At 46.5% G+C, this 19,665-nt stretch overlaps 2 protein-coding genes across 2 annotated transcripts; one reads left to right on the top strand and one right to left on the bottom strand.

Moving 5' to 3' along the window:
* Window positions 1-1,425: 1,425 nt before the first annotated feature.
* On the bottom strand, window positions 1,426-9,481 carry LOC310768024 (chymotrypsin-C-like). Its single transcript, XM_083625728.1, has 8 exons — window positions 9,345-9,481; window positions 8,625-8,713; window positions 8,001-8,098; window positions 6,493-6,615; window positions 5,271-5,407; window positions 4,054-4,199; window positions 2,910-3,059; window positions 1,426-1,487 (listed from the first exon to the last, which is right to left on the bottom strand). The coding sequence occupies exons 1-8, from the start codon at window positions 9,382-9,384 to the stop codon at window positions 1,470-1,472; spliced, it is 801 nt and encodes a 266-aa protein (XP_083481854.1). The 5' UTR covers window positions 9,385-9,481; the 3' UTR covers window positions 1,426-1,469.
* Window positions 9,482-10,818: 1,337 nt separating this feature from the next.
* LOC310769530 (chymotrypsin-like elastase family member 2A) lies at window positions 10,819-19,203 on the top strand (the record flags this gene model as incomplete). Its single annotated transcript, XM_083629001.1, has 7 exons — window positions 10,819-10,861; window positions 12,177-12,265; window positions 13,110-13,210; window positions 13,872-14,000; window positions 15,415-15,551; window positions 16,646-16,791; window positions 18,620-19,203. The coding sequence occupies 7 exons, from the start codon at window positions 10,819-10,821 to the stop codon at window positions 18,788-18,790; spliced, it is 816 nt and encodes a 271-aa protein (XP_083485127.1). The 3' UTR covers window positions 18,791-19,203.
* Window positions 19,204-19,665: the final 462 nt, after the last annotated feature.

Here is a 19,665-nt window from a genome sequence, read left to right as displayed (position 1 = left end):
GACAACCGCATACAATTATGGAGTAACATCCCCTCTTGCTTAGACTTTCCAAAGCCGTCCGATTCCCGCATTGCAGAGAGTTGGGCTAGACTTGGGGTCCCTTCCAACTCTGCAATTCAGTGAATGCCCAAGCTGTTTGCTGGAGCAAGACAGCCGTGCTGAAAAGAAGCTGCCCTTGTGTGCTGTAAGAAATCAAGGCGTTCAAGTAAGAAATGGTCCTTTGAACCCAACGCCATCCAGTCACAGAGGAGGCTGCCCATTGGGTCTCTGGATGGGTCACTGCCCTGGGTTCACCCTGCTTTCCATTAGCGCCATTCAGAGGTGGGTCATTTGGCCCCATAATTTCACTGGCTGCAATTTGATGGTGTTGATATATGGTCAATGAGAAAAGAGGGACAGACTGTGGTACAGTGGTACCTCAGGTTAAGTACTTACCGTATTTTTTGCTCTATAAGACTCACTTTTTCCCTCCTAAAAAGTAAGGGGAAATGTGTGTGTGTCTTACGGAGCGAATGCAGGCTGCGCAGCTATCTCAGAAGCCAGAACAGCAAGAGGGATGGCTGCTTTCACTGCGCAGTGATCCCTCTTGCTGTTCTGGCTTCTGAGATTCAGAATATTATTTTTATTGCTTTCCTCTTCCAAAAACTAGGTGCATTTTGTGGTCTGGTGCATCTTATAGAGCGAAAAATACAGTAATTCGTTCTGGAGGTCCATTCTTAACCTGAAACTGTTCTTAACCTGAAGCACAGCTTTAGCTAATGGGGCCTCCTGCTGCCGCCACGCCGCTGGAGCACGATTTCTGTTCTCATCCTGAAGCAAAGTTCTTAACCCGAGGTACTATTTTTGGGATAGCGGAGTCTGTAACCTGAAGCGTATGTAACCTGAAGCGTATGTAACCCGAGGTACCACTGTATATAGGGTCAGCTGAAGTATATACCCAAGAAGAGCCTTCCAGTTTTTCTCCTGTGAACTGGAAAGGGTGTAAACTGGGGAGGTGGGGAGGGATGCCTCAGGCCTGAGAGCTGAATGTGACCCACTGGATCTCTGGATCTCAGAACTCTCCCAAGGCCACACCCTGCTTTGTGCCCTTCTTGAGTGCATTTGTCTGCCTGCAATGTTTCCATGCACTCTGACAATATCTCTCGCTTTTCTGGATGCGGGGGAGAGAGCGTTACATATGGAAATTAGCCTGTTGTTCAAAGGTAAAATTCGCACCCATTGCTCCACCCACTTATGCCTCTGGCCCTCCCCTGCCTTGGCATGTGGCCCTCCAGAATGATGCCCAGAAAGGAATGCAGCCTTTGGACCCAAAAAAGGCTCCGCACCCCAACCAGTGTGATTGATTCCAAGCATGTCAAGTGAGAGCAGGAAAAAAACACAACGCATTGACACGAGAGCAGTTGTGATGGTTTATTGGTTGCAGTTCTGGATTTTCTCATATTGATCCACAAGGTCACAGTGTGGGCTCTTCAGTTCTCATTCAGTTTCTAGAGGAGGAAAAAGAGACCAAAAATATATATGTGAATTTGGGCATTAGAATTTAGGTATCAGAATACAGTAATTGCCAAGATGGGCCAGATGCAAACAGTTTGCTGAACTCGGTCTTTGTTCCTAGACCACAGCCGGCCAAATGCCCCTTCTGCATTTTAGTGTGGGGATTTTGGCCCCCGATGAAAATGACACTTACGGTAAGTCATGACTTAAATCTCAGTGGGTTCAATGGAACCAAATTTCAATTATTGAATAATTTTTTAATACCCTCTTGATTGGTTTGTTGTGTTTTTTTTTTTAATATCCTTAAGCCTTAAAGCTGTTTGCAAAAAGAAAATATACCGTATTTTTCACCCTTTAGGATGCACTTTTCCCCCTCCAAAAATGAAGGGGAAATGTGTGTGCATCCTATGGGGCGAATGCAGGCTTTCGCTGAAGCCTGGAGAGCAAGAGGGGTCGGTGCGCACCGACTCCTCTAGCTCTCCAGGCTTCAGGAAGCTATCCGCAAGCTGTGGGAGAGCTGCGCGAATTCATGCAGCTCTCCCACGGCTAGCGGAGAGCTTGCCTGCACCCAGAAGCTTGGGGCGCACTGAGCTCAGCACGCCCCAGGCTTCTGGCTTTGTGCAGCTCTCCCACGGCTTGCGGATAGCAGCCCCGCACCTGGGGGGGGGGGGAAATAATTTATTTTCTTTATTTCCCCCCCCCCCCAAAAAAAAACTAGGTGCGTCCTATGGGCTGGTGCATCCTATGGGGTGAAAAATACGGTAATCATCAGTAAGAACAACCCCCCAAAAAAGCTATTTAAAACACACAAAGGTTAATTAAAATCAACAATAAACTGAAAACAGATTAGAAGACATGCCAACATTCTACATACCTGGGTAGACTTGTCTAAACAGAAATGTTTTTAGCAGGTGCTGAAAAGAGCACAGTGAAGGCACCTGCCTGATGTCAATAGGCAGGGAGTTCCAAAGTTTGGAATTTACAGCACAGTCCTACTTACGTCTACTGAAAAGCAAGCCCTGCTGAGCTCAAATGGGGTTACTCCTAGTTAAGCGTGTCAATTAATCAGTTGGACTGAATCTCCCCCCCCCCCAAATAAAACCAGAATATGCCAAAAGGTTGAAGATTTGACTGGGGACCATCTACTGTGCCCTAAAGCTGGAATGCCACTCCCAAACTGCTCACAATGAAATTATAAAATATGCTTCTCAGTTTCTAACAAAACATAAATGCTGGATTTCAGCATTTGGACACTAAGAACTCTTTTGAGTTCTGAACGAGAAATTATGCAGACGCTAGATGTTAAAGTTTCCAAGACTGGCATTCAATAAAAAGAAAAGTCAGCTGCACAAGTACGAATTAAGCCTTCCATCCAGACCATCGCAGCCTCGCTGGGCAAAAGACGGGAACCTCACCTGCTGAATCCAACCAATGTAAGCAGATACACGGGTGAAAACGGTCGGCTTCTTAGCAGTGTTGCAGCCCAGTCCTGATCCAAAGCTCACGATGCCATGAACTTCCCAGCTGCTGCCACCTTGGCAGTTCAAGGGTCCTCCAGAATCCCCCTGCCAGAAGAAAAACAGGATTCATATACCTCCGTTTCCCTATTATGATCCAAGGGCAGGGCAAAATGGAAGTGGAGTCCTGGGTTGACAAAGCTCACTTCTGTGCTTGACAGTGTCCATAGGTCTGTGTGTCTGTTTTATGCAGGCTGAACCTGTTGCTCTCCAGATGTTGCTGGACCACAACCCCACCTACCCATCATCCCTGAACATTGGCCAGGCTGGCTGGGGATGATGGCAGTTCAACAATATCTGGAGTGTTAGTGTGTGATGGAGGGGCACATATTCCCCATCCCTGCCTTACACGAGTTCCCAAACTATTTGAATTTCTGCCTGCAATGCAACTTGTAGGTAAGGCTTTCAGGGTTGGTGTTTGCATCCAATATTTCTCCCATATGTTCTCACTGTCCATTCACCCCCACCACTATCCAAATCCCCTTAAAAAGAGGCCCACACATCTTGCTTCTCCATCCCTGCATACATACCATACGTTTAAGGCACATTATAAATGCTGGAGAAAAGCAAATTCATTTCCTTCTCCTGCACTTCTAGCTAATGCATGTTTTACTTTAACCACCAGAGGAAACCGGTTGTGTAGCATTCTAGCCAGCACTAGCTTGTAGCTTCTATGCCTAAGTTAACTCCACCCCTAAAAGCTGAGCCATTTTGTTTGTTGCTCTCGCCATACAATATGTCTCTTATTTTCTCTGTCTTGTCTTCACACACTCCACGAACAGTTCCTGCATGAATAAAGCCTTTGAACTCCAGAAATGGTAAGTGTTTATTCCAATTTAATTCACCCAAGCTGCAAAGGTCTGCTAACACAACTTCCTAAGTACCTAAGTGGCTTGGCAAGGGTCACTCGGACTGAGTCGGGATTCAAGCAAGGACCACTGTTTGTTTTTATGTGCAAACTAAGTAAAACCATAAGCAACGTTCTTCAGAGTGAGTAAGTAGGGAAGGCTTTACGAGGAAGGAAGGGTATGGGGAGACTTACGTTGCAACCTGAAACGACACCATCACCTCCTGCGCACACCATTGTGGTCTTGACCATGGAGCCCCACCAGTCCCATTTGGTGCAAGTCTGATGATCTACCACAGGAAGCAAGGCCTGCTGAAGGTTGTCAGAGATGGGGCCATTGGCTGCAGAGTGGAACAGACAGGAAAGTGGTAAGGAGTCTTTCCCAAAGAGTCAAAACCACATTTACACACAACCTGCTTGACCCTGTATACCACTTTGATCTGCCATCTGGCCTTTGCCAGGCTACCTGAATTTATGAAATCAAAAGCTAGCAACTCTGCAGGAATAGTGGGGAACCTTCTTTTGGGCAGAGAGTCGCATTACTCCTTGGGGTGCTGTTGGGGACCACATTTCAAAAGTGGGTAGGACTAGGGCCCTCCCCATGTGCAGGACCAGAAAGCCCGCAATCATGCACCCTTAACACACAGACACACAGTCAACAGAGAGACACTTAAGAGTAGGGATGAGGAGGAACTTGGCTTGGTTTGGATTTTAATGCCAACTTATCTATTTTGCATTTTCTGACTCAATAGGCAGACTGAAACACAGCTACTCTTCAGTATTCACACTTAATTGAAAGTTATTTTATAGTTCTCCAAACAAGCGGTGTGCAAAAATAGTCTCTCTTAGGAGAAAGTTTGCATAAAATGCACAGATTAGTAAAAAACAACACACACATATGTATTCTATTAGGGGAAATTGTTTTGTAAAAGAAATAAATGTGTATGTAAGGGGAAATTGCATCCAAGAATGTGTGTGTTAAGAGAAATTCACTCTAAAATGCTGATGGTTTTCCATAGGTATTCCCCAAAAAAGAAATTTGCAAACTGATGCAGAAATATGGAACACTGAATTTAAGACTGTAAAAATGAGAAACTGAGAGAATCTCAAATTGACAGATTCATCCCATCTTCTTAAAGGCAGACAACACAGACACTGAGCTGCGAAAAGTGAGCCTCCTTCTTCGTGTACATAGAAGAATCCTTCGAGACGTTCTGGGGGAGCTTTGGTACCTTGTATCCAACTGAAGTTGTACTCAGAGTAGACCACTGAAGTGAATGAACATAAGTTAGTAGTGTCCATGAACTTCAATAGGTCCACTCTCAGTAGGACTGGCATTGGATGCAACCCCTAAGGTCTTTGTCCAGCTGTTTCCAGATGCTCATGCCCAGGACAGGGAGCACCCAACTTACTCCAGAGTCGTCCCCATCCAGTGATGTAGCAGGGGTAATCCTGGGCTAGCACGGCGTCTGCGGCAGGGAGGCAAGAGGCCTGGATCGTGTCACTGAACTGCACATGCTCGGCCAGTTTGAGGAGGGCAATGTCGTTGCTGAAAAGCGAAGCCAAGAGGGGACAGAAGTTTATGTTTTCGTTTTCGAAAGCAGCTTTTCACCCAGAGGGGTCAAACTTAATATTTTCCAGCCTTCCCCAACATCATGCCCTCCAGATGTTTCAACTGCAACTGCCACCAACCCAAGAGGGTGAAATCTGTTCTTCCCCTGGCAGCTTGCTGAATGATGGATGGAGGGGAGAGAGAACAAGAGATTGAAAGACAGAAAAAGAGAGAGAGAAGGGGGTGTCAGGAAAAAGGACAGGGAAGAGTGGCAAAAAGAGAGGGGAAAGGGGTGGAAGAGAGAAACGACTGATACCACCTGGCCTGAGTGTATGCACCCCTGCAGCAGAATACCCCCAGGAAATGCAACTCTTGTCAGGAGAAAAGGCACGCCATTTCTGCAACAATGCCTGCATATGTTAAATCTACTTTTCAAGTTCTCTAAGCCAGTAGCCTGTCGGCATGCAGAGGGTCGCAAGGGCAGCTGGCTAGCCCCAGCTGGGTCGTCTCCTTCCAGCCACCCCACTGTAAAGACCCATCGGCCTCTGCTCCAAAGTAAATCAGCGTCCCAGGCTTCAAAGCCAGGGCACACTATATCAGCCGAGCGAACTGTGCACACAGAATAGGCATGAGGCTTGTGGAAGCATACTACAACTACGGATTTATTAATCATAAATCAGGACAAAGAAACATGTCGTCTCTCTCTTTGCCTTCTCAGAGAGACAGAGAAAAGCAAAAGCTCTACACACAACGGAAGTTCCCAGCAAGCTGTGCTGGAATGTAAACAGACATGTGACACGCAACAGTTCCATGTCTGCTCCTTAAGGTGGAATGGAATATTCCCAACACAGCAATCATCGTATGTCTTAAGGCAGTGCTGGTAATTTGACTGTCAGCAATGGCAAACCAATTTAACAGGTCATCCCGTGAGCAGACACACACCCTAAAACAACAACAGCAACACACTCAAGTTCCTATATGATTTCTCCCATTAGCAAAGCCAGATACCGGCGGGAATTATTTTGTCTGGATCAGGACTTGGGCAGCTCTCGCCTGACTCTCTGGATCCCACGTCAACTTACATGACCAAGAAGGAGTTCCACTTCTCGTGGACAATCAACTTTTCCACAGCAACAGCCACAGAGCCGGCCTCCTCTACTTCCAGGTTTTGTTTGCCCAAAAGGACGCGGTAAGTCCGACTGGAGCTACAGACATAAGGAACAGGCAGTGGCGTTGTGTGTGAATATCAAATGAAATGCAGATCCCTTGATGCCTTCCCAATAGCTTCCTTCCTTCATACATTGAGTATTTTGTCTTCCTAGAAATGAGCAGGGTCTTTTGGCAGGGTGGGTGTGTCTGTGTGTTATTACTGGGCCAAGTTCAAGGTGTTAGCAGTTTAGGACTAGCTTACCTGCAAAATGCCCTTACCCACTTGACCGCATTGATCCACGGAACTGGCACGGTTACAAGCACCACATGATATCTGTTCCACCTGATCAATCTTTTAGTGTGGCAGCACGTACACTGTGGAACTCCCTGCCTATTGACACTAGGCATGTTCCTTTGCTGTACTCTTCCCAGCACCCGCTTAAAACATTTTCGCTGAGACAAGCCTACCCAGCTATGAAGAATGTTGGTGTGTCTTTTAATCTGTTTTCAGTTTATCGCCAATGTAAATTTTATGAATGTTTTAAATCGTTGTTTTTAATCACAATTTTATTGTTTCCCCCCTCTCTTTGTAAACTGCTTTGAAGGTTTTTTTTACAATCATGGAGTGTATAAATTTTTATGAAATAAATAAACCAACATTTTATTGAAAGACATTTAATTGTGTGTATAAAGAAATAAAACCTATTGCACCCATGACTCTGAGATTAAGAGCCCCATGTTCGACCGAGTGAGCTATCCCAGATCTCCTACCCCATATTTGCAAAATTCTCATGAATGAACCACTTTTGCTTCTATGGGACATGTCAAAAGAAACGATCTTGGCTTGAGAGTGCAGCGTGATTTTGTTGGTACTTTTTTCTACTTATAGACTCCTTCCATCCAGAAAAATCCCATGGCCATTCTGAACAAGTTCTGAAATTATGTCACAAAAAAGTGACCTCCTGCAGTTGGCTTGCCCATTTTGCAATTTTTTTAATTTAAAAATTGAAGTCTAAAAGGTTAGGCTCAGGGTTCAGCGGAGCACACCGATGTGAAACAAGGAAATTTGAATGGTAGCATGGGTAGAGCTGCCATATGTCCGTGTTTTCCCGAACACATCCGGGAATCGGGCTGCAAAAAGTCGTTCAGGTGGATTTTTGCTGAATCGGCAAAATGTCTGGGAAAACCTGTACATGTGGCAAGTAGGGCGGTTTTTAAAAAAATGCTTTTATAATCCCTCCAAAAGTCCAAAAACTTAAATGGGGAGGGGGAGACCCCCCCAACAACTTTGTCCAGATTTTCACTTTTGGGAATATGGCAATGTTTTTGGGACTATGTGGGTGTTCCAGTATTACTAGGCAACCGCTCCACTGCAGCCTCAGGACCATTGCAGCCTGATGTGTTTCTGCAGTATCCTTGCTGTTGGTGGGGTGCTGCTTACCTGATGCAATGAGCAGCTGTCAAGACCCAGTTGGACTCAATCAGGGTTCCTCCACATGTGTGAGCCCAGACGCCGTTCTTGTCGTACTGGAGGGAGACCTGAAAAGCAAAACCCCCCAAGGCAGATGGCTGTTAGCTGTATGGGTCAAGAACAAATATTTTGATGTGTTGACCTGGTATCTTCGCCACAATATTGGTCCCACACCTTGACATTTCTTATATATCAATTCACTGCATTTATATCCCCAGCAATTCAAGGCAGCATGCCTGGTTTTGCAGCCTTCCCCATTTCATCTACACACCAACCCTGTGAGGTAGGTTGGGCTGAGAGGTAGTGACTGTCTCTCCTCCAAAGCTGGAGATGGGAGGCAGCGGCAGCAGCCGACAAACCATTTCTCCCCTTCAGCATTTAGATCCAGCCCATCGTGCTGGATCATCCACTCTGCTAACAGGTCGTGATAAGCTTCCTGTCCATGGCTGGGCCTGAGAACTTCAGAACATGCAGCCACTTCTACCACTTCTGGTGGCGAGATGTTCCGCAGGACGACACTGGGCCATTTCTCGCCTCCTAAAAAGTAAATGTGACGCTTGCACTGCACGTGGGGGAAAAACATTGCAGATTTACCTGCCAGGGCCAGCTATGGGGTCTGGCGTCCTCACCTCCGACAACACGGGAAATGTTGGGTGGATAAGCAGATTTACCACAGCCGTGGGCTGGAAGAAGACAGCAGGTGTGGGGGTGATGAAAGAGAAAATTAGGGAGAGGGAGGAGAGAGACAGAGACTGAGATGAGCATCTTGGGTACGACAAGGGAGCCAGAGCTGGACACACTGGTTTTGTCCATTATTGGTTTAATGAATCTGTTCATGGCTTTTCGGCAGAAGCATCCTTTTAAAAAAAAGCTACCAGAGGCTATTTATTTCATTTATTTCTCAGTTTATATATTGCTTGATTGTAAACAACCTAAAAGAAGTTTACAAAAAGAATAAAAATGAAATCATCATTAAAAAAGCAGAACCATTTTAAACCGTCAAAAAAAAAAATTTAAAATCAATGATAAGCTAAAGAACAGATTAAGCATGTGTCAATGGTCTACATGTCTCGGTAGGTTTGCCTAAGCAAAACTTTTTCAGCCAGCGCTGAAAAGAGTACAGTGAAAGCGACTCCCTGATATCAATAGGCAGGGACAAAGCTCATCTTGGAGAGAGAGGCTACTTCACCAGAGACAAGAAACTGAATTCATTGCATTTCCAAAGAACTATTTTGGCCTGGGCTGAGACTTGTATCAATGAAAAGACGAATGCATGCCAAACAGCCCCAACTTAACTGCACCAGAGACACTTACCGTAGCCCAGGATCAAAGCGATGAAGACCAACTTGAACATGGTGACCGAGTGATGGTGATCCAGGGGTGAAGTCAGTGTATTTATAATGGGAACCAGCCTTGACCTAAACCAGGCTTAAATAACAGGCTATATCTGACCTTGCCAAGTTATCGCTTTGCAAATAGAAAGAACAAGGGGACAGCTTGCTCGAAGGCCCTGACTGGATCCCACACTCTGGTTGCTGAAACATCTCACAGCAGGGATGTTGTTCAAGTCCTTTGCACAGGCCTGAGACCTCCCCCTTTTATTTTAAGCTTAAATTTTCTTTTAAGCAGCAACAAAAATTGCTTCTAGGGTGGCTTTCATTCTGGAAATGAGCCTGATTTTTCATCTACGTATCTAAATCAGAGGTAGGGAAGCTTTTTGAAGCCTGAGGGGCACATTAATTTCTGGGTCATCTTCCGGGGTCCACAGTCCAGAGGGAAAAGTGAGTGGGGCAATAAATATAGATGCAGCCTCTTTGTAGAAGGCTACTTTCTAAACACATTCAGCACACCCCTCATCTATGCAAGGAAGATCAGAGTTCATGGAGCATTTTCCAGCCAGGCAGAAAAACATCAAGGAGGGGGTGAAGCCAAGCTGGTGAGGGGCATTGCCGGGGGAGAGAAATTTAAATGAAGGTGTCATTAAAAAGAAACATGCCAGTTCACTCAAAAGGGAAAAGATGCATTCGAGTGGGAATGATTTATTGTCCCAATGCATTTCAAGCATTGTGACTCTTTTTCAGAGGCAACTGATTTGACATATTCTAAGGACTGGCAGCAGCTCTCCACAATTTCAGATAGGCATCTTTCTTGGCCATACCTGGAGATGCCAGGGATTGAACCTGCGACATTTCCTCATGCAGAACAGGTGCTCTACCTTTGAGCCCTTTCTACCAAATAAAATAAGATTATAGTTCTCATGGTCTCCAAACAAAAGGATGATTTTAAGAAGCTGCCTTTATAGGAAGTCCATCTAGTTCAATATTGTTTACACTGACTGGCAGCAGCTCCCCAGGATTTCAGACAGGGTTCTCTCCCACTCCTCCCTGAAGGTGCTGAAAACTGAACCTAGGACCTTCTGCAAACCCCATGGTCCCTCCACCTGGTCCCAAGACTGGGTGCACTCAAAGTCTGCCCTGGCTTTGCCAGCTTGCTCTCAATTAGGCTGCCAAGGGCACCACCACACACACATCTTCAGCAGACATCAAAGCCATGGCCTTGATGGGAAAACAGGTGCTTGTGAGACTATCTTGGCATGGCCTTTGGAAAGCAGGAGAGAGAAGCATTCCAGTTGCCACATCTCCCAGTGGCACACAGCCAATGGGGACCTTTCTGTTGCTGACGGCATCCTTCGCTGGATCTGCCTCTGATAGACCCACCCAGAATATAAGATTGGATGGAGTTCATCTGTTGAGAAGAGCTGGACACTCCACCCGAGGTGCCATCAGCCATGATTGGAGTCCTCTTCGCTGCTCTGGCGTTGGCCTCTGGGGGTATGGGTTGAACTCAGGATAAATAAGAGGATGGAATCGCCTGGTTCATAGCCACAGGGCATGGAGGTGGCCGGCCTCCACTCCTTTAGATGGCTTTCAGAAAAAGAGTATCTAGATTATGAATGAAAGAGAACTCAGCCAAGAGTTTACTGGCCAGGAGAGCAATAATAATAACAACAGAATTTCCACATGCAGAGGCATTCTCTCTCACAGGGTCTGATACCAGGAACAAACCATGGCCTTTGTCTCGTTCATTCAGGCTCCTTAGGGGCCTAGAGACATATCTCTGGGCAGATGGACCTCTGGTCAGAATCTGCAAAGCAAGTGGTGTGTTTGAATGGGAAGCCTGGAGAGCAGGTCAGACTAGACCGTCCTTGGCAGGTTGGGGAGGTGCTCTCAAAATGCAGCGCAGAGAGGGGGCAACTCAAAATCCAGCCCTGAGCGATGATAGTCTAGGAATGAAGAATGAGCACCAGTTGATAACAGCAGCAGAGTAGGAATTTTTTTACAGGCTGCTTATATGCTGTTCTACAGAGCTCCTGCAAGCCTCAAAACAAGATGCCCAATCGATTCTGCCAGGAGATATGGAAAACCTCTCTGGATGCTTTTCTGATATGCATCAGGCACTGAAAGCCATTTTGTGGGCTCTGTGTGCAGATATGGTGGGATGGGGAGAAGTGGCAAAGCTACCTGTTCTGGCACCGGGAGCGGTGTGCATCCAGGGGCGTGGCTGGTGTGCACCCCAACGGGCGTGACACGCATCCCAGGAGGCGTGATGTGCCACCCGCGGGTGTGTGGCACATGTGGGGGGGGTGTGCAAGGCAAGCGATGTCACCCCCCGGGTGGCACCTGGTGTGGACCGCCCCTCCACCTTCGTCCACCAGTGATGGGGTGGAGTCTGCATTTCCAACTCACCCAGGCTGCATATGCAAAATAGCTTTGAAGCATGTTTAGAGCACATTTCCCTCCCTCAAAGAGTTACGGGCACTGTCGAGTTGCTGGGAATTGTAATTCCTTGAGGAGTGAACTGCCGTGCCTAGAATTCTTTGAGGGGGAGAACGTGCTCTGAAGGTCTAGTAGTATGTACACAGCCTGTACAGACTCAGCAAAAACTCATTTTTTTCTCACACACTCTGATTTCCAGTAGCTTAGTCACCACCACTCCCTGAAAGGGATGGTATTGGGTAGAGTCAAAGAGGGTTCTTACAACAATATAGGCATGCTAATTTGTAGCCTGAGCATTTTGCTCCCTTGAGCATCACCCATCTGTTGCACTGAACCTTCCTAACATGTCTGCACTGTGTCCTTTTTGCAGCCTTCAGTTGTGGGGTCCCGAGCTACAAGCCCAAAGCAAGCCGAATTGTCGGAGGAGAGGATGCCAATCCGAACAGCTGGCCCTGGCAGGTAAGAGGCTCTCTTGCAGTGTTTTTTGTACAACTAATTTTCTTTCTGTTACGGGAAGTGTTTTTCTCCCTCTCTTATAGGCAGGGCTGGCCCACCTATGAGGCAAGGTAAGGCGACAACCTTGGGCGGCAAGATCCATGGGGCCAGCAGACCCCAATGTAGATCTTTATTCCCTACAGGCGCCGAAATAACTTGGGCCAGCTCTGCTCATAATGCTAGAACCCACAGACATCCCATGAAGCCAAATGTTGGGAGATTCAGGACAGATGAAAGAAATTCCTTCTTGAGGCAGGGCACGGTTAATCTGTGGAACTCACTCCCACAAGATTCAGTGATGCCCCTCAACGTGGGTGGATTTAAAAGAGGATGACTACCCATATTTATAATTCATTTATGCATACTTATTTTTATTCTTGCTGATTTTATCTGTGCATGATTGATAATTATCATGTGTGTGTGTGTGTGTGTGTGTGTGTGTGTGTGTGTGTGTAGTTTTTATTATTGCCTTGTATGGTTATATATGGGGTTATATATGGGGTGTATCCAAGTCCCACTCAGGAGATTAACAGTTCTTAATGGGCTTAAGTTAGTCATACCATTAATTTCAATGGATCTGCTCTGGGTAAGACTAGCATTGGATGCAACCCATTCTCTTTTGTACACCAATTAGAGATTTTAAAATTTATTATTAGCAGTTGTAATCGATCATTTCAGTAGTTTAAATTTTGTTTAGTATTCTGCGAAGGATTTTCAGGAGCAAACTCATTTCGACTCTGATTTGAGTAGTGGTCCAGGGGGCTTAGCATCCTCCAGGCTCATCCTGAGACTTGCCTATCATTCCCAGGCTTCCCTTCAATACTCTTCTTCCAGTGGGAAGTGGCATCACACATGCGGCGGGTCCCTCATCGCCACCAACTGGGTCATGACAGCCGCTCACTGTATCAGGTACGTCAACAGCCAGATGAAAACAACTGCTTTCACATACGACTCTGGGATCCTTTGCAAATTTTGCCTTTTCTGGACCAGGATAAACTTGATTGCTGTTATCCATGTTGCTAGGAAGCTCCAGGCTGGACTACTGCAATGTGCTCCCCGTGGGGCTGCCCCTGAGGTTAGCCTGGAAGCTCCGCCTGGTGCAAATATAGAGGCTATTCACCCCAAATGGAAACAGATTTTGCACCAGTGTGTCCATCTCTCTACTTTAGACATTTCCTAGTGTTGTCTCTCACACCAGTCTGACTAAGAAGTAGACACTAGGGTGGCGCTATGCAGATGACAGGATGAGGATGACGTGGGCCTGATTTTCACGGGGAGATCTGTCCTGAACAGACTGCAGTCTTAGGGTTGAGGTGCCTGTTTCCTATCTCTTTCTGCTCCTTAGCCCATAACCAAAAGTATGTGTAACTAAAATTGCGACACCTTCTTCCTCTTAACCTCTCTCCCCCAGTCCCTGGACAAGCTCCTTGGAGCAGGGAATCTTATCCTCTGTTATCTGGAACAAACATTCACATTTGCAATATATTATTATTATTATTATTATTATTATTATTATTATTGCAGATAACTCTCTGATTGCCCACTCCTTTTCTTCATTTTTTTTTTATAGTTCTTCTCGGACCTATAGGGTCTACCTCGGAAAACACAGTCTCTCAGCCAGCGAGAAAGGATCAGTTGCTGTCTCCCCAGAAAAAATCATCATTCACCCAAAGTGGGACTCAAGTAGTGTGTCCAGCGGGTAACTTAATAGCTTTTCATGAAACGAGTATAGAAGGAACTAGGATTCCCAACAGATTTGGCAGGGTGGAGAGAGAAGGGATGAAATTGGGGGCATACTTACTTCTGGAAAAAAATATATATCCAGAATTGTTTTTCTTTTAGTACCAAAGCCAGAATTTAGAGCTTGCTATGCCCCTCCCCATTATTTTGCCCCCTGAGTAAAGCTTGGGATTTATGAGCAAAAGTCACCATCAGCATTTATTTATCTACTTAGAGCACCTGCTTGAATTGCGTAGGCTGCATTTGTTTGCTACGAAGCCGCCTTGTGGAGATGAATCTCAGAGTACCGCTCTATTTGAAGGGCTGTCAAAGAAGTAGTGTACAAGAGGAGCCTTGCAGTTACCCATCAGCAGGCACGTGAACAGCAGGCACCCAGCTCACCTGGTCTTTCCCACCATAGTGGGACACACTGCATTTCTATTTGAATGGCAGTAATTTTAAATCTGCACCTGCACATCTAAATCAGGACATGCCTATTTTATACAAAAATGTGTCCTCTTTCTCTTGGCTTGTTGGTGATGCATTCCATTTCTGCTTAAGTTATTATTTCTAAATATGCATCTATAGGTAAAGGTAAAGGGACCCCTGACCATTAGGTCCAGTCGTGGCCAACTCTGGGGTTGCAGCACTCATCTCGATTTACTGGCCGAGGGAGCTTCCAGGTCATGTGGCCAGCATGACTAAGCCGCTTCTGGCGAACCAGAGCAGCGCACAGAAACGCCGTTTACCTTCCTGCCGGAGTGGTACCTATTTATCTACTTGCACTTTGATGTGCTTTCAAACTGCTAGGTAGGCAGGAGCAGGGACCGAGCAACGGGAGCTCACCCCGTCGCAGGGATTTGAACCGCCAACCTTCTGATCGGCAAGCCCTAGGCTCTGTGGTTTAATCCACAGCGCCACCCGCGTGCATCTACATGCATATAAATTAGCATGTGAAAATGTGCTTGCAGATCTCTGATTTCCTCTATTTTGGCACAGCGTCAGTGTGTTCCCCTACCTTGAGTGATTTAGCATATCCTTCCGGAGATGTTTGAGTCAAAGTGCTGGGGTTGTACTTAACATGGCGGTGGGATGTATCTTGTTTTGACTTTGTGGGAGATCTGGGATACATTGCATTACCATGAGCATAACACAGAGCGCCCCATATCTCCCACAGTCAAAAACCAGAACCAGCTGTACCTGCTTTGGGTAAGCTGAGAATCACTCTGGTGACCTCCAAATGTTTTGGACAACTAACTCCCATCAGCCCCCTGGAGCACGGCCCTTTGATGCTGGAGCTGATGGGAGATGTAGTCCAAAACGTCCAGAAGGCACCAAGTTGCAAAAGCTGCACCAGACACCCTGTCCTTTCTCTCTCTCCCTGCGGAAACCAGGAATGATATTGCGCTGATCAAACTCTCCAAACACGTCACCCTGAGCGACAAGATCCAGTTGGTGTGTCTTCCAAAGGCCAACAGCATCTTAGCCTCCAACTCTCCCTGCTATGCTACAGGATGGGGGAGGCTGCAAAGTAAGCAATGTTATGATTCCTCCCCCCCCCACACACTGTTTGATGCACCAGATCCATCCTTCTGGGTTGCCACACAGACACGATTCCCTTTTGGCCCACAGCCAATGGCTTATTCAGCTCCAGTGGAAAAGCAGATAGATTTGGCCAGGAAATAAATTTCCCCACCACGAAGTTCAAAATTATTGAGCTATGGAGGGGCAGGACACTAGCGCAAGGGGTGGGCAAACACTCCCCCATCACAAGGGCCACTTTCCATCGTAGGAAAACTTCTGGCCAATAGTAGGTGCAGTCAGAGGCAAATGCGGATGGAGCCATGGATGTACAGTGGTACCTCGGGTTACAGACGCTTCAGGTTACAGATGCTTCAGGTTACAGACTCCGCTGAGAAATAGTACTTTGCTTCAGGATGAGAACAGAAACCGTGCAGCGATGGCACGGCAGGCCCCATTAGCTAAAGTGGTACTCAGGTTAAGAACTATTTCAGGTTAAGAACGGACCTCCAGAACGAATTGAGTTATTAACCCGAGGTACGACTGTATCTCCTACACAAAAGTCAGAGGTTTACACCCGGACACCCCTTTCTGGCCAGGCATGCAAGAGGCATGATCACAGTTCAAAGATACAGTGGTGCCTCTGGTTATGTACTTAATTTGTTCAGGGGGTCTGTTCTTAACCTGAAACTGTTCTTAACCTGAAGCACCACTTTAGCTAATGGGGCCTCCCACTGCTGCTGCACCACCGCCACGCAATTTCTGTTCTCATCCTGAAGCAAAGTTCTTAACTCAAGGTACTATTTCTGGGTTAGCGGAGTATGTAACCTGAAATGTATGTAACCTGAAGCATATGTAACCCGAGGTACGACTGTATATCCCAGCCTGCCGAAAGCACTTGAGAAAGGCATGGATTGGACAGGGCCTTCAGGAATCAGCATGTGGAGAGCAGACTGAGCAGACACACAGCTATGGCTTGGGGAGAATCCCAAGAGCCTTCTGACCTGCCCCCTGGATCCCCCAGCCTTGCGGCAGTAACCCAAGATCGGTTCCAAGAACATCCTCCTTTGCCATCAGCAGCCCCTTGTGTTTGGTCTCTTCCAGCTGACGGTGCGTCCCCGGATATCCTGCAGCAGGGGCGCCTGCTCGTGGTGGATTACGCCACCTGCTCCAAGTCCAGCTGGTGGGGCAGCTCGGTGAAAAGCAGCATGGTCTGCGCGGGGGGCGACGGCGTGATCTCCAGCTGCAAGGTGAGCGCCTGGCACGCAGGTGTGGCAGCAGCGGCTGCCCGGTCCCTCAGCCAGAAGAAGCGCCGCATCTTGCAATCCAACTCACCGGGTTTGCAAGGCGCAATTTTATCTTGGCGTTCGTTGCCACAAGGTTGAGTCTTCAAAGGCGGCGTGCTTCTGAATACCAGATGCTCGGAGGATGCTTGAGGGAGAAGGGTGGGTGGTTGCATCTAAACATCCCCCCCCAATTATCCAATATAGGAAGCAGAAGCAGGATACTGGGGTAGAGGACTTCGAGCCGTGCGTGGGCTTCCCTTTCAAAGCATTGCATAAAGGGCGCAGATCTGCGGACACAGCCCTGGGCTAGCCAGGATTTATGTTAAGAGGAAACCTACTCGTCATCACCTTCTGTCTGGCTCTGTCAGACAGTTGTTGTTTTATTTCTTTTTTTAAAAGTTGTTTTATTTCTTTTTTTAAAAAAATATTTTTTATTCATTTTTGCCTTTAACAAATATCATCACAAATAAATCACAATCATATAAACATAGGATTCTCTGAATCCCTGGACTTCCCTCCACTCTTCCATGGTTTCCATCGTTATTCTTTTCCAACTGCATCTTATAATGTTCTCCATCTTTTCTTAATACTTAATTCTCACCATAGTTCTAGCTGTGTTGCAAGTGTTGTTGTTTTTTTAGAATCCTGTTTTTAATTGTTTACAGTGTTCTTTAAAGTAACTTAAAAAAATTCCCCATTCTTTATTAAATTTGTTATCTTCTTGATATCTTCTTTATTTTGACCCCAGGTGCTCAGAAAAATCCTTCAAAATCTTTCTACAATTTCTACTTTAGTATTTTTATTTATTTACTTGATTTATGGAGGGCAGCTGTGCTCCCCCCACCTCCCTGACTATGCCCATGGGCACTGCCCCATTCTTCTTCCTCACATGGGGTGCCCTCTGGAGGCAGCCCTGTTTAGGTAAGTTTTTAATGTTTTTGTGTTTTTAATATTCTGTTCGGAGCTGCCCAGAGTGGCTGGGGAAACCCAGCCAGATGGGCGTGGTATAAATACAGTAAGTTGTTGTTGTTGTTGTAGTAGTAGCAGCAGGGGCTCATGTCCCAACCCTGGGAGATATAAGCTTCTTCTTCTTTTTTGTAAATAGTTTTTATTAAGTATTACAATTTTATATTCATCACAATCACATTATCTCAAAAAGAAAAGAAAAAATATAATTCCCCAGTTCCCTCACTCCTCCCCTCATGACTTCCCCTCAACTTCCTCTTCTGGTTGTTTACATATTCTCCTGCTTGCTATGTTATACCTTAATATTACATTCGTGAATTGAATATTGTTCTATTCTTGTCATTTAATTATTTTCAAATTGCTTCATGTGCTTTGTTATTTTCCAGTTATCATGTCTTAATCTCTGTGTTTGTTTTCTTGATTGTAAGTGTTTACTCAAATCCTGCTAGTGAGTCCACTTCTTTACAATATTTCTGTAAGTACGACGTAAATGATTCTGGGAGACATAAGCTTCAAGCATGCAGCAGCAAGGGCCGTGTAGTTCAAGCAAGCCAAGGTTAAGCAGGGGGATTCAGGCTAGGCCCAAAACATGATCCGGCGGCGGCTGAGCATGGCTTGGCCCAAATTACCTGGTAGGCCAGGGTCTCCCCACTTCTGTCCAAGAGCCTGTCTGGTGGCAGTGAATCAGGCTGGCTGCCACAAAAATGACCGGGGCTTAGCTGCTCAGAAACAATCAACTTTGACTCCCCAGTCATCTCCAAGGGGAAAACTCGGAGCATCCTTCCAAAAAAAGAAGCTCCATCATATTCTGTTTGGTTGTTTCCAGGGGGACTCGGGCGGCCCACTCAACTGCAAACCCTCCAGTGGAAAGTGGGAGGTTCACGGTATAGGCAGCTTCGTCTCCTCCAGCGGGTGCAACACCTACCGCAAACCCACTGTTTTCACACGGGTCTCTGCTTTCAACGACTGGATCGCTCAGGTGAGCTCTGCACTTTGAGGCGGCTCAACAACCCTTCCTGCTTAACAGGGGATGCGTTGCAGAGCCAGTGTGGCGCAGTGATTAGGGCGTCTGCCTAGGAACCGGGAGAGACCAGGGTTCAAATCCCCACTCAGCCATGCAGCTCGCTGGCTCAGTCGCTGCCTCTCGGCCTAACCTACCTAACAGGATTGTTGTTAGGATGAAATGGGGGGTAGGGTGGAACTACCCAGGCCACCCTGAGCTCTTTGGAAGAAAGGTGGGCTAGAGAGGTAATAAATTAGTAGTAAACAATGATCATTGTCATCCTGGTTTGGGTTTCTGGATTTTGTACGTGTTGAGTTTGCGGTAGCTTTTAGCTCCCTCCGTTCCTTTGGTTGAGAGAGCTGTCCCTTCATTACCAAGAGACACCCTCATATTAAAGAAATAATAATAATAATAATTTTCCTTTGCATTTTCTGTAGATGATGGCGAAACATTAACACAAGGAGTGCAGTGAGAACCTGTCACGAGTTCTATAACAAAACTGGCTGTGGAATAAACTTACATCCATCCATCTATCTATCTATCTATCTATCTATCTATCTATCTATCATCTATCTATCTATCTATCTATCTATCTATCTATCTATCTGTCAGGGAACTGCCATCGGAACTAGAGGAGGAGGCGAGGCCCCACAACGATGCTGGAGAGGGGCCAAGCAGGGAGAGAGGCAAGTCTCCTGCTGGGGAAGAAAATCAGCGTAACACCAGGGATAAAGGGGGGCGGATGGGGGAAGCAGAGAGCAGGCTCCAGGACTCTTCACAGGAGACCAGCAGGGAGAGCACAGGTCCTCCGCTACCCACGCCCTCCCTGCGCAGAAGACTTCCGCGCAGGGAGAGTAGGAGGAGACTGG

Source organism: Podarcis filfolensis (assembly GCF_964270895.1).
Source record: "Podarcis filfolensis genome assembly, chromosome: 8".
Taxonomy (NCBI): domain Eukaryota; kingdom Metazoa; phylum Chordata; class Lepidosauria; order Squamata; family Lacertidae; genus Podarcis; species Podarcis filfolensis.
The sequence above is the reverse complement of the archived record's forward strand: the minus strand, read 5'-3'. Positions and strand labels throughout refer to the sequence as shown.

Bases quoted from the DNA above. Each gene is read 5' to 3' on its own strand.
- LOC310768024 (XM_083625728.1), bottom strand. From the start codon at position 9,384: ATGTTCAAGTTGGTCTTCATCGCTTTGATCCTGGGCTACG. The intron at 8,714-9,344 runs GTAAGTGTCTCT...GTCTTCTTCCAG, and splicing joins CGCTTTGATCCTGGGCTACG to CCCACGGCTGTGGTAAATCT. The intron at 8,099-8,624 runs GTAAATCTGCAA...TTTGCTTTTCAG, and splicing joins CCCATAGCTGGCCCTGGCAG to GTCTCCCTCCAGTACGACAA.